The 14357-nt window shown below is 40.0% G+C and overlaps 1 protein-coding gene across 3 annotated transcripts in view; it reads left to right on the top strand.

The window, feature by feature from the left end:
• Nucleotides 1–572: 572 nt before the first annotated feature.
• Nucleotides 573–14357, top strand: part of LOC106958300 (uncharacterized) — a 48634-nt gene continuing 34849 nt past the window's right edge. The window contains exons 1-2 of one of the 3 annotated variants that reach the window (XM_015050127.1): nt 573–1767; nt 1863–2380. In XM_015050127.1, coding sequence (XP_014905613.1) covers nt 2293–2380 — 88 coding nt within the window. In that variant the 5' untranslated portion in view covers nt 573–1767; nt 1863–2292. Of the gene's footprint in view, nt 2381–14357 lie in introns of all 3 variants that reach the window. The other 2 variants (XM_015050125.1, XM_015050126.1) reach the window with 2 other exon arrangements.

The raw sequence follows: 14357 nt of genomic DNA, 5'->3' as shown, positions 1-14357 counted from the left end.
ACACCACAATACAAAGTCATAAAAAACATAATACAGTCATTGGTTATAAAACAACCAATAAACTTCACATTAGACAAATTTCATCATCAAAATCACCAAGCAAATATACATCAAACATAATTAAGTGTCCAGTTATTAATAATGAAAGGAAACTCTAAGCAAAAACTCAGTGTTTCGACTGTTCTGCAGTTTTCTGGAAATTTGTTCCGGATTTGTGGTGCATAGAAGCTGAAAGCTGCTTCTTGTTCAGTTATTTATAAACTACCAACAGTATTTTAAAGTCTATTCTCTCAGTGAAAGACTTTAGAACTGGGCGATCTGCTCTATCTATGTGGTTTTAGTCAGAACACCAGCAGCAGCGTTCTGGATCAGCTGCAGCTGGAGGATTGACTTTTATAGGCAGACCTGAGAATACACTGCTGCACTAATCAATGCAACTAAAGATAAACAATGAGTTTCTCTAGATCTCGCTGAGACATTAGTGCTCTAATCCTGGAAATGTTCTTCAGGTGATAGAAGACGGAATTTGTAACTGTCTTTGTGCGGCTCTGAAGGTTCAGGTCAGAGTCCATCACTACACCCAGACTTTATTTATTACTCATTGGGTGACTTTTGAAGGCACAGAGTTTCATTTGGGGGTATCAGGAAAAAAAAAAAAAAGAAAAAACTATGCAACCGTTTTCCGGATTTATTGTAGAGACGTTTAGCGTGCTGCTCCTTCTCGGAACTCCTCCTGAAGTGTGTTCCAAGTATCCAGAGACTGCCATCCGTTTGGGGCCTTGAGTCTGTCAGGAGTCTAAACGAGCAGCTGAGAAAACAGTCAACAACAGATCCAGAGTGTTTAAAATTGATGCAGCAACGACCACCGTTCAGTCTGGGGGTTTCGGCTCAGTCCTGCACAACACACACAAACACGCGGGCGCGCGCGTTAGATCCTTGGAATATGCACGGGGTCCATCCCGTACCGCGCTCGTGCGTGCGGAAGCCAACGCGCTCTACATTTATCCAGATCGAGAGTATAAACAGTGAAGGACAGATGTCTGCTGGCAGATTCTTGAACAGAAACGCTCCCTGACTGGCCCGTGTGACAGCTGCCCCCTACACCTCTTCCCCCACCCCCGCTCCCAGCAGCAGGAACAAAAAGACATCTGAGACATGTGGATGGGGAGGAAAATTGAGAGCACTTTGTGAGGCCGCCACCACGCTCCAGTTTCATAAGGTCTCTGTCTGTCAGGCGAGGCGCGCTGTTTTTACGCATCGCATCCATTCCTCTCTGTAGCCGCACCGAGCTCTGCTGGGAGAAGACAGAGCGGAGGAGCTGTCTGTGGATTCACACCAGTTCAGAACTTTTGTGTGTGTGTGTGTGTGTGTGTGTGTGCTAATTTATTCATGTGTTTAATTATAGATGCGTGTCTTTCTACTCGCGTTCTTGGAGATGAGGGAAAAGAACTGCGTAAAAGGCGCGATATGGGCAGATCTCGGAGAATATTTTTTACAACCCTTTCAACTTCCCAGCTCAGATCGCCACCTGATGCGTGAACAGGAGAAACGGCGGACTTCAGAGTGATCCTGGCACGGCGGCACTCCGTACTCGGACACCCAGAAACCGATCCGAACTCTTCTCCAGACAGACACGCGGGGGCCATTATTTGCGCAGTGTTGTTATTTACTCATTAAGCTCTGTTAGAGGCAAGACTGAACAGGTTGCTGGAAGTAAAGAAAGAGGGAGCCTCGCCTGAAAAACTGGCTTCAGTTCATCAAGCGATGGTGAGACGTGAGTCACCGGAGCGGCACAAGTAGATTGGGGGTAAACAGTTTTTTTCCTCTTCTGGCTGTTTGTCTGTCTGTCCTCCTACCTCCAGGTCCACCTCGCGCTCTGCTGGATTGTTTACGCCGCCGCAAACAAACTCTGGAAAACTGAACTTTATTGGATATAAACTTGGATAATCGTCCAAAATTCCCATCTTTGCGATTCTATTTCCTCCTGAAATGCAACTTGAAATTTACATTTTAAAAAAAGTGGAAAAAAAACACAGTGAAAGTTTCAGTAATGATATACAATTAGTTTCTCTGGCTCTGTGTTCACTATCTACTCTCCCTTTCTCTCTCTCTCAGGGTGCTGAAACTCAACAGGCCAAAGAGGGGAAAACCGCATTCTGGCCGCGCGCACCAAGGCGCGAGGAGGAGGCGCCTCTTCGGCTTTCTCCATGGATTCTTCCAGCCCGCTTCTGCCTCAGATGAGAAATGCTCTGCCGTGGACAGTAGCGAGCCGTGACGCCACGCTGTGAAAACATGACGCACCGCAGCGCGCGGAGAGCCGCAGCAGGCGCGAGCGGCTCTGTTCCTGCGCACCGGGAGCGGATTTCCCACGGGACAGCTGGTAAGGCTTTTTAAGGTCCGGCGACCACATCATTTAGCTGGTTAGCGGTGCGGTTTTGTGTGCGCAATTGTTGAGTGTAGATCTGTGAAAACACTGAGCCGATTGTTTGATGTTTGACTTCCTTTCACTTCGGCGGCTTCTCTTGGCTGAAGCCGGGAAGCTTCCTGCACGCACCTGCCAGCTGCGTGGGACTCAGGGACACACTGACCTGCAGTCAGTTCGCTGTTAATGGAATGCAGTTTTTGTGCTCGGTTTGCATGAGTTCTAGAAAGAAGTGTTTACAAGGTACGAGTGTGAGGGCTGTGAATTGTGGGAAAGTATAAATCCAAAGTGTGTGTGTGTGTGTGTGTGTGTGTGTGTGTGTGTGTGTGTGTGTGTGTGTGAGAGAGAGAGAGAGAGAGAGAGAGGCTTGAAGAGTTTGTGTTCTGTGGTAGGCTGCAAATCCACGAATCAAAGTGTTGCTAATACACTCATAGGTGGGATCAGAGACAGATTAGGCGTTTTTAATGCTCTGGCTTTAGCTAACCAGGGGCAGGGATGCTGCCTGGGGATGTTTAGGATCATGTTGTCATTATCACACCCACCGGGCTCAGCTCCGTGTTCTGTCTGTCCAGAACACACCAGATTTATCTGCGTCAACATGGTAAAGGAATTAGATGATGCCTCACTGAGTCACATACTTACAGATGAACTTTCATACTTGTTCCCTGACTCAGTGACCTGCTGACTCATTCGGTCATGTACATACCCACTGTCACTCAGACACACACGCACACAGAACATGGCAGACCTCTCTCTTCTTTGTGTCTTAAGGCTGTGGCGCTTTTCAAACATGCCTTTATCATTTAAGTTGCTTCACATTTTATCTTCTTACAAATACAAAGTGTAGGTGACTGACCATAAATTCATAACTGTGAATTGGAAAAAGAGACGTTGTCAAAGTGTTTATTTTTTATTTTTATAGAAATCTGAATCGTGTGGCGGGCATTTTTCCAGCCCCCTTTACTTTGGTATTGTGTAATGAGATCCAGTGCAACCGACTGATTCAGAAGTCGAATTGTCATTATTAAATAGAATCCTCCTGTGCGTGATTTAGGTTCGGAACACACCGGATCCGCTTTGGCGTCCGATCCGACAGAAAATCAAGTCAGATGATGTGCAGCAAACAGAAAACATTAAAGTTGGTGGAGCCTGGCAGACCACTCATGATTCCCTGCTACTGCGTCTCCGACTGTCCTACCAAGACACATTTGAGGTCCGCTTTGTTCAGAGAGATGCAGCAGTTTGACGGGAAAGTCACGAGTGAGTCAGGAAGTGAGCTGAAGTAAAGTATAAAAACACATCTGCTTTGGGGGAAAATACAAACTAAAATATTTTACTTTCACAAATATTAAGTACACTTTTCCAGAAGTACAGAAAAAAAATGAAAAGGTGAAACAGTGTTGTTGTTTGAGCTTAACGAGACATAGCTGTCGATTTGAACTCAGGCTGAGGAACAAGAGAATTAGTTAGATTCTTAGGTGGTAGAATCTGCTACCAGTACCAACCATCAAGTTTGACGAATTCTGACTTTTAAGGAAGAGTGACGAGAGGAGAGGCAGTGTAGAAGTCCACCCAAATAAGTTCTGTTTAAAGTTTACTTTAAGCCATGTAGGGGACACACACAGCACATGTGGAAGAAGGCGTCTGGTCAGAAGAGACCAAAAATTATTTTTATTGTCATTAATTCTATCTGAGCTGGAAAAGTAACACTGAACATTGCCTAGGAGAGTCATGGTGATGGCAGCATCATGCTTTTCTTCAGAAGGAACTGGGAAGGTGATGGAAATCTGCTCCATCCATCCCGCTTTGCTTCGTCTCTTCCAGTTTCTTACTCAGCAGGTTGGAAGAAAACCAGTCAGCAAATGAATGTTTTGCCTCCAATCTGACTGAGCCTGGACAAAGAAAAAATATCAAAGTATTCAGTCTGTAGGTGTTCAGAGTTTCCTCTGGAAAAGCTGCTGTTCAAAAAATTAGAGACAAAAAGTTGTACTGACAGAAAACACGTCTCAGTTCTCAAACTCTATTCATGACAGTTTTGGAAAGTTATGCATCATTTCTGTCCACTTCACAGGGATACTTTACTTTGAGGAGATCCAATCCAATCACATTAGAAAATACTGACGTTCGTAATTACGATACAGGAAACAATCCAGGGGTCTGAATACTTTAGCATCAGCTGAGGCATGTCACACATTCTTCACTGAACGTCTGTGAAATGCATGCCAGCCTGAAGTAAACATGCTTTGTTTTCCTTGGTGCTGCAGCCTGTTCCCATGCTAAACAGGAGGACATGCTCCTCGCTTGGGGCATCTCACACCGTCCCGTCACGCCGACGCAGCCTTTACTTCCTCCAATCAGAGGTCACAGGGTCAGCAGCCCCACTGAGGGTCAGGTACAGCAGGCTGGCCTGTTCTCTTTACCACCCGCCTGCTGATGTGTGGTCTGCTTTGTTTTAACTGGCATGTGGCTTTAGTAGAGTTAGCGGTGCTGCTATTTGCCGTTATGGGTTTAACTCTTTGTTGCTCAGTTGCTGGTCAGAGTCACAGAGAGCAGCTTCAACTGCAGACATTAGCTCTTCTTAAGAAGCAGCTGGCAGCTCTGTGGTTGTGATGAGGCTGCTTCTGGCATCTAGCCTGATCATTTTAATCCAAACTCTAAAGGATTCATCTGAATTCAACACAAAAAAGGCAATAAGAGATACTTTTGTACTAAACATGTATTAACTACCAAAGTGTTAAAAGTCAGATGCACCAATTGCAATCTTCTGGCTGATGTTATGAACCGATGTTAATATGAAGTCAGATCTGCCAGTACTGATTTATTTTGTATAAAAAGTCACTAAACATGGCAAGAAAGTTGCTAAGTTGGCAACAGAGTGGTGATTATTGTTAATCGCGGCGCAGACGTGGGTCAGTCATCTCTCACTCTCACTGCAGAGCAGATTTTCATACCTCTGTGGTGCCTATAAGATTGGTTTCACATTTATTGGATGTTCTCCAATCTTCTGAAATTTGACAAATTGCCACCAGTTTATTGACTGATGGATTTATCGGTGCAACGTTATTTAAAAGGTTCTGGTTCTCAGCCGAAGAAATTTTTCACCAGAGTATTCTTCAGTTGTATGAATAGAGAAGGGCAGTGCTGCCCCTTCCCTACCTGTTGCTACACACTGCTGGTCAGCTAACTGAAAAAATGCTCCTAAACATTATGACTCAGTTACAGTTAATTGGGCCATTTCAGTCACAAAGAACAGACAATCATGAACTTAAAGAGCACTACTCATCAGTGTTATTATAGTGACTGCAAACTGACTTCCTAACAGACCGCCTGACTGTTGACATAATATTTAGCAGATGATTATTTCATATTTTTTGCTTAACTTTATTTTTAAATTCAGAATAAACAGAATTTTTTTTTTACATATTATATATAATTTTGCAAGTAGTAATCATCACACATTATATTTTAACTGCAGCTGGCATTCAGATTTAATGCAACAATACAGAAAATTACATTTTATTAAGAAAAATGAAAAAAAAAATAAGTCTTTAATTATGTGTTTTGACGCTCCACGTTTGAAATACCACCTCTTCTCTTCCCCCACAAAGGAAATAATCTTTAGTACTAAACAAAATCTGAAATTTCTGTCATACAAATGTTTCCATCAAAGATAAACAATGATAATGTTTTTATGTCAGAATACAAGGGATGGCAGGTCAAAGTAAAAACACTGTAAATTATACAATATGACTAACATAGGAAAAATAATAATTATACAGATAAAAATTTATAATGCAAAATCTATTGTGTGGAGTTTTGGGCTTTTCTAGATCAATGTTTCTTCTACTTACCATTTCAGAACATAGTTAATTTTACAAATACTAGTGTGATTTCAAGCTTTTTAAAGGCAGAGCATATTAACCAACACATCATGCATAGCTGAAAGCTGCTGATATGCATTAGCTTAGCTTCATTATGAACTGAGGACAACCTGAAATCATTTCTCCCTGTTTTGCATCTCCTGCTGCTGGCGAGATCATAGAGATTCACAGGTTCTGTATAAGGGAGAATGAACACTTGTTTCTTGTTCACAGTCATCAGTTGTGTAAATATTTTCCACTTTTGGTGGTTTCCATTCAGAACCAAAATCATGTTGTGCTTCCAGCTTTGTGGCTATTTTTGTTAATTAACTTCCTACTGAGCGACAGACATGGTTTCAATTTGGACATGATGCATTGACCTCGTTAACATGTAACTTTCTCCCTGTAGCCCTGGTTGCAACATACTTTATGTGCAAATTTAGACAATTTATCTCTCATAATGTCATATAATTCACACACACATAACTGAAAATCTGTAAGTAACATAAGTAGTAAGTCGTGCAAAAGCAACAAAGTCAAAATCAAAACTAGTTCAAGAGTTAAAAGGAAACACATTATGCAAGGTATTATTAACTTAATGTACCGGTAGAAAAAGCTGAAAGTACAAGTTGTACAGTTTGATTTGACAGTAAGATCCCTCATGGACATTATGAGGATCAGTCAGGAATTCATATTTATTCAACAAAAGGCAGTTTGTCAACAGGAATTATATTTTCCTATCATGTACTGTAGCAGTTTCTGTGTCAATTTGCAGTTTTACACCAAATATGTCCAGATTTTAGCCCAGCTGTCAACAAAAATTATGCATGTGGTTTAAAAAATAATTTCAGCAGGTTTACACCACAATTCACCTCACAGTGCTCAATTATTTGGGTATTAAACTTGTAAGTAGTGAAGAACCTTTAAAGGGGACACAAATCCCAGCAGCGCTACATGGAACCCAGTATGAAAACTCGATAATTAGCAGTAACGTTTTTGGTATCCAAATTTATCCAGATTCATGATGTGTATGTTGAGTTCAACTGCAGTAGTAGAAACTAGGGGTGAAAAATTGGATTACTCCCAGAATAAAGCAAATAATTGTGATCTGGATTATGATCTATTATGAAAACAATAAATTACAAACCTCAAAATCTAACAGTGTGGTTAAACTTTTTGCTACTTCTATTTCAACTACATTTTCCACAGTTGATTCATGGTATGGACATTTATCATGTCATTTATCTTTAAAAAAATTCTTATCTTGTTAAGAATTGTACTTATTATAATAGCAATAAATTCCTTCTACTGATGTCTGAAATCCCCCAAAGCCTGAGTACTGACAGGATTGTTAGTTTTACTTTTATTTTTAATGTTGGATCAATCAGCAAAAAAATCTATAAAATCAAAAATAGGATTAAATGCAGTCATGGTGTGATAAAAGCCAATTTCAAACTGGGATTTTTTGTGTTTGTTGGGTTTTGACTGCAGTGACATCTAGAAATGCTGTAGGTACACAGTTACCTAAAACAACAGCAAAACATTTTCCCTTTCATCTTTATTGCAATAAATACCAAAAATAATCAGGAGTCCAAGACAGAATTGGTTAATTGTTCAATAGGTTTAAATAATTGATTGAATGCAGTTTCTGTGTTCTGTTTAGCAGTAAAGTTACTCTATTCAACATAACGCTGCACTGAAGTTAACTCTGAATCTGGATAGCTTTATTTTGAGCAGTTTTGTTTGTGACACTCTTACACACTCCAATGATTATACTTTTATCATCCCTCATCTTGCTTAGCTTGATTGTATCCATAAAAGCAGGTCGATATCATTCTAATACTGAAGAGCTACTCCAATGCTGATAATAAGGCACAGGAGGTTAACAGCTAAATACATTACCAGGACTGGGTTTGTCTAAATTCAGGGCCTGCAACATTGGAAGGTCACCTCCGAAGGCCGATGACGTCACTGCCATGTTGTGAAGGCTGTCCAAATTCAAAAACAAATCCAAATGCATCCTTCCTTTTCCCCATGTTTAAATGAACAGGTCTGGTGGATCCTTTGCAGCCCACTCTACCCCAACATTCAAGCTTGGTCAGACTGGATATTTTTGTTATAAATTTGGCAGACAAAGGGAAAGAGGATATAATATAGGCTGCTAGTAGCCTATGTTAATATTTGGTGGTACAACAATTACAATTTTAATGCGGTTGTGTTGTTAGGCTTTTGCTATTTGCATAGACATGTTTTTAATGTCATTTCTGAAAAAGTAAATTTAGGATTAAATAAGTACTGTAATTAAAAAAACAAACAAACAAAAAAAAAAAACTCATGGAGGATTCCATCCTCCATTTTTACCAGTGTTGTGTTTAGAGTCGCCACTGTTGCAAGGCAACAGGACATGCGCCGAGATACAGGAAATCTGCACCGCCCAGTTTCACAGCCACTCACTTTCTTCAGTATCCGGGTCCTTTGGCCGGATGTGACCCTGAATCTCGACACATTCAGTGTTTAGCCAGCTAGCATCAGCTGAATGGTACACTTTCAGTGTGATTATCTGCTAGCATAAAGTGTTTCTACTTTAAGCTGTAGTTCAATATGTGAATGGTTATCAAGGTCATAAAGCACATTTTTTCAGACAATTCTCATTTATTAAACTTCCCGAGGTTGTTTCTTCTTTACTTAGTGAAATGTTTTAGCTAGGTATAATCTAGTCTCTGTTGCTATGAATCCGTTTGAACCCCGGAAAGTGCCAGGTGTTTGGCGCACAAACATCCAAACAGAAGGAACTTGAAACCAAAAGACTAAAAGTATACTGATTGCTTAAAGGCATAAAACTATAAAATGCCATTTTAAAAAATCCTCCAATCAACAGATTAATGTGCTTGGTTCATTCCACAGCCAAACTGATGCCATAGAACATTCAACAAATTAAAGTTGGGCAACGTCTCTGCAGATTAATGGAAATGTGTCAGTAAAAGATGGATGCGAGCGTCATGTTGGGAGCCTTGTCTTTGGCTGTGTCTCAACTTCAGTGTGTAACGTTAGTCTGGCTGTTTTGCCCCACCATTAATGGAGAGCACTCAGTGAGAGAGATTGATTATGCAACCTGAAGTGCCACAGGGCAGCTTCAATCTGGAAGTGCTTAGAGTACACAGCCAACCACAGTGATTCCTGCAGGGCAAATTGTAGGAGGCATGATCTGACAAAAAGGAATTTCAATTTGTTAGCTGTATTCCTTCAGACAAATGCTTCCCATGGTACTTCTGCTTTCTCCCCCTTGCTTTGAAGCAGTGGACAGTCTTTTTGCAAAATCATGAGAGAAAAACTTTCTGCCTGTAATCTCGAGTTGTTGTGTTGATGTTGGGCTCTTTTCTTAAGTTCAAACAGCTTAAATTGTTAAGAACAAAGCAGCAGTTAATTCTTTCAGGGTTGCTGATGAAACATGTCGCTTAGTTCTGACCTTATCATGAAATCGGCCTCTTTAAAACAATTTTTTTTCTTTAAAATACAGAAGAATGTTAACTAGCTGGGTACCGCTCATGTTTTCAGAGGGCTTTTTGATACAACGAGCTGTATTCTTCTGAAATTAGCAGGTCACGTTCATTAATCATAGTGTTTGAGGGCCGCTTTGAACTATCGGGCTCAGGTCATTAAACTGAGCCTGTCTGGGGCACAAGCGGGCGACACGGAAACTCTCTGGGTTCGGCCAGACGTGAGACACACTCATAACGATCTGGATGTGTGAGTGTCTGACTTATGCCCACTTCTCAGAGCACAGTCTCAGGTTCAGTGTGGGATTAATTTGGAGAAATAATAACACAAGTTGGGAGCAAGAAAAGGTTGAAATGAGGAGCGAGGGAGGGGGGCTTGTGTGCTGTTTTCCTGAGACAGTTTTACTGGATATATGACTTTTACTCTGTGCATTTGGCAAGAAAATCCTATGACAACGGTATATATATATATATATTTTTTTTTTTTTTTTCTTGTCCCTTCCCTCTTTATCCTTATCCGTTCTCCCCTGGTGCTCCTCTCTTCCAAACACCGGAAAGTGAAATCCTACCCTGTGATCATTGGTCCAACATAGCTAAAATGTGTTCCCATTTAAGGTGAGGCTCACCCATGCGCTCTCTGTGTGGCTTCCTCTTAAACCAACTTAATCAGGCAGGAATTTGGGTTATTAGGGTCATGGACACTGGGAAACAGCCTGAGCGGGAAACAAAGTGCAGAGAAGTGAGACGGTGAGGACACAGATGTGTCGCATCAGAAGGCTTTCTGAATCACAGTGTTCATGGGAAAATGGACTCTGCCAGGTGGACGACGACGTCCCGTTTAATTTACCTGAGTGGGTCACAAGACCCTTGTGAGTCTGCCGGACTGTGGATTTCTGGGTTGTTAATTAGAGCTAACAGTACTTGAACTAAACTTTCCAGTGACCCTCCTCGGTAAAGCTGAAGTGGAAAATCCAAACACTCCTAAGCCTGAATTCTGGCTCTTTCTCTTTGTTTTGGGAGTTTGCAGGTTTTCAGAAAGTACAAAAACAGAAAGGTTCAAAACCTCTGCCAGAGTCTTGAGAGAGTTCAGGACAAACTGCAAACCATGAGGGCAAGTTTTTCCCCCCACTCTTATCTCTTCAGTCTTCCAAATATTGGAACAATAATATTTTTTTTATCCATGAAGATTTTCAATGCAATTTGGAATAAGTCTGGATAAGCACAGAAACATTAAACATTGGTATGGAAAAATACTCTAGTTTTTAGACTAATTCATATTGTATTATCTGCTTTAAAGAATCCAAAATGGATACATTTAAATGATATGGATTTTGAATTAGAGTTGTGTTTTCTTGATTAATGTAATCTGAGGTAAGGTGGATGTACTTAATGTAAATGTATCACAATATTGTAACAAACTGCTGGAAAATGTTGGAAATCAGAGTCTGAAAAAGAACAAAATAGAGCAGTTACAGGAACCATGAGCATGCTGCGTGATGTTATCTTTGTTTTTATTTAACTATATTTATCATAGAGTGGGAATATACAGCATTATGCAATGAGATACATTTTTATCAGAGCTTCATAATTAGTTTATTAGGATCTCCATTGAATTGTGTCCCTTCTGTTTTTGTTATTTAGATCTTTGTCAAACGATTTAAATAAAAACTCATGAAAACACCAAAAACTGGAAAGCAGAGAAGGTACGGAAAATAATCTTGAAAGTTCAGATTTGGGTTTTAATTGGATCAGAGTTGGCATAATTATCAAAAAAATATTACCTGTAGTATTCTACCCTCTTAACATCTTCACTTTAAAAAACATGGATTTGTTTATCAGCCAACAGCCAATCAGAAATGTTAAGAGTAAACTCGCCATCATCATTTGTCTCTCATTTACAAATTTTATGTTCTATATTTTTTATGAAATAGTACTTTTTATCTTACAGTGCAGCAGTGCTTGATGATGTTGTCTTTTAACGATGCTGATGTTTAAAAATATTTAAGATGGCCCATGTGTGCATATTGTTTTGAGTTTAGTCAGTGTTTGTGACATATACTTTGATGCATAAATGGGAATCATTTTTTGTTAAACTTAATTATTGAGTTAAGCAGTTTCACAGTTTTTATGTTACTTTTCAACTATGGCTGCTCAAACGGAGCCAATGTTCATCCATTTAGATTACTTCTAGAACCTACTTCTGGGTTGTTTTTCATATAGCACATCTCCTTTTGTCTCGACTATGCACTAGATAGCTATCAGCTGAAAAAACAATTTTTCTTGTTATAAACATAATGTAGGTAACACATTGACTGGTCATAATCTCTTAACAGAATCCTTTTACAAAAAAAAAAAGCTTTTTTGCTCTCTACTTTCTCCCATAAGCAGTTTTTGGTTAATGAGCAGGAAAGATTTTCTATTTGTCAGATAGACCACAGTGTTTGTTTTTTTTTAAAAAAAAAAGAAAAGTAAAGAAAAGAGAAGAAAAAGCAGCTGGAATTATCTTAAAATGAGATTTGTGAAGGCACGTACTGAACCAGAACTGTAAACATGTAGCCCCTTTGATCCAAAAAGGTAAAGAACGCTTCAGCTAAGTAAATATTAAATGTGGAACAGAAGGAAACTAAGGAGTTTGATGGCATGTCACGACAAACTGGACTTAGATTGGGATTGGATTTTGTTGTCATCATTCATCAAGTTAAACACACTAAATTAAGATTTCCTGCAAAAGTCAAATGTCATATGCAATATTTTGGTAATTTAGTTCTTTTTAAGCATAGGGAATTATAGATTTACCTCTGGAAAAATTACAGTTCAACCCCTTAGTTTGCTTTGTTCCTACTCATTTGTAATAAACCCCTTTGATATTTTTTAAATTGACCCTGGGGAGGGTTGCTTTGAATGATATTAAATTTGCAAAACAAAATTTGGGTATTGTTTTTCTTTCAGATCAGTTGGTGAATAACCCTGAACCAGTTCAGCCGAGCAATGCTGACAGATTGAAGAGGCTGGCTTATGATGAGAGAGAAGCCCTGGGGAAGGGTTGCTTGTGTGTCTACCAATAACATTAACAGCAATGTGAAAAATTTACCAAACAAGTAGTGATTACGAAGGTATGTGGGAGAACAAAAACATGTGGAAGCAAAAGGAAGAACCTGATTTGACTATCTGGGACATAACATAATGTCTGAAACATGCCGACATCTAAAATAACATCATGCTTTTTGAATGAGGTCTAAAATGTAAACTTGTAACCAAAAGCTTCCATAAATCCATTCATTTTCTTCTCCTGCCTAACAATAAGCAGCCTTGCTGAGGTTTTGGAGGCCGTCCAGCTGAGAAATGTCTGCAGAGTCCAGCAGTGTGTCTGCAGGTTTCTCTCCTGTATGCATGCAGTGGTGAAACTTCAGCTCTCTGCTTCACTTTTCCAACATGTGGGGTCACTAGTGGCATTAGGTGGTTCGGGTGGTTGGCATGGTGGCAGCTTTTCCCTGCTCTTTCTTCTTTAATAAAGCCATCAGAGATGCAGCTCACAGCTGCTCACGGCCCATGAAAACATATTTTATCGCGTTCTCACCGTGACCCACTGATCCCAGGACCTTGTCAACTTGCAGTAACTTTTCTTTGGCAGCCCTAACCTAAACGTGTAAGGGCAGCAGTCCAGGCCTGTTACACTTCAAACACATTGTTCTCCACTGAAAGTGCTTCATTTATCCCTCCGAAGAACCATTAGACACGTTTCGTTAGAGCTCCGCTCCTTTGTTCAGAAAGAAAGCTGCAGGGTCAGTGTAGGAAATAACGTTTCTCTAAGATTTACTCCTCCTGGGCATCCAAAAAGTTTTCCTATCTTTCTAATGAGAAACAGATTAGTGTTTAAAAAATCTGCACAAAAATACAGGTCTAAAGACATTACTTGTTTTCCCAGAATATGAGCCTTGTTAGCTCAGTTCATACAGGTTATCAACAAAATGATGCTGCTATAATTTTAGCTTTATGTCCATGTTTTATTTTTCTACTCTTCTTATTGGTATCAGAAATGGTAACTATGTCTGTAGGGTCCAGTACATGGCCAGGGCTGTTAACATACCCTGCATGTACAATGCTACGCTAGCTTCACTCAGAAAGTGGGACTGTTTATTCTTGTTCTTCTCTATTGTTTTTGCTTTTGTTAGGTGAAGGTTTTGACCTGTTAGCTATGACAGTTACTATATTTAATATCACAGCTGGACATTGATTTGCTCATGACATTGATTTTAAATCTGTGAGAGCTGCAGATATTTTGAAGCTCAAACTGGAAATGCTGATATATTCACAAGCTCTGGTTTGGACAATGTGACTCTTCACCCAGGATGTCATGGCCTTTCACAAGTACTCAAAACATAAGTAACATGTAATTCATATTCCTGATGTGGATGTCCAGTCAACAGGAAGTAGGCGTCATACTTTTTTGTTTTCTTTTTTTGCAGGAGCCTCTATTTACTCATATATTACTCATACTCATAAGTATATATAATAAAAAAAAATTCCCTTCTCACCCTCCGCGGGTGGTCTCTTTCATCCTCTGAGCTCGGGTCCTCT

Source organism: Poecilia latipinna, unplaced genomic scaffold (genome assembly GCF_001443285.1).
Source record: "Poecilia latipinna isolate Pla-1442-1.1 unplaced genomic scaffold, P_latipinna-1.0 Scaffold975, whole genome shotgun sequence".
NCBI classification, from domain to species: domain Eukaryota; kingdom Metazoa; phylum Chordata; class Actinopteri; order Cyprinodontiformes; family Poeciliidae; genus Poecilia; species Poecilia latipinna.
The sequence above is the reverse complement of the archived record's forward strand: the minus strand, read 5'-3'. Positions and strand labels throughout refer to the sequence as shown.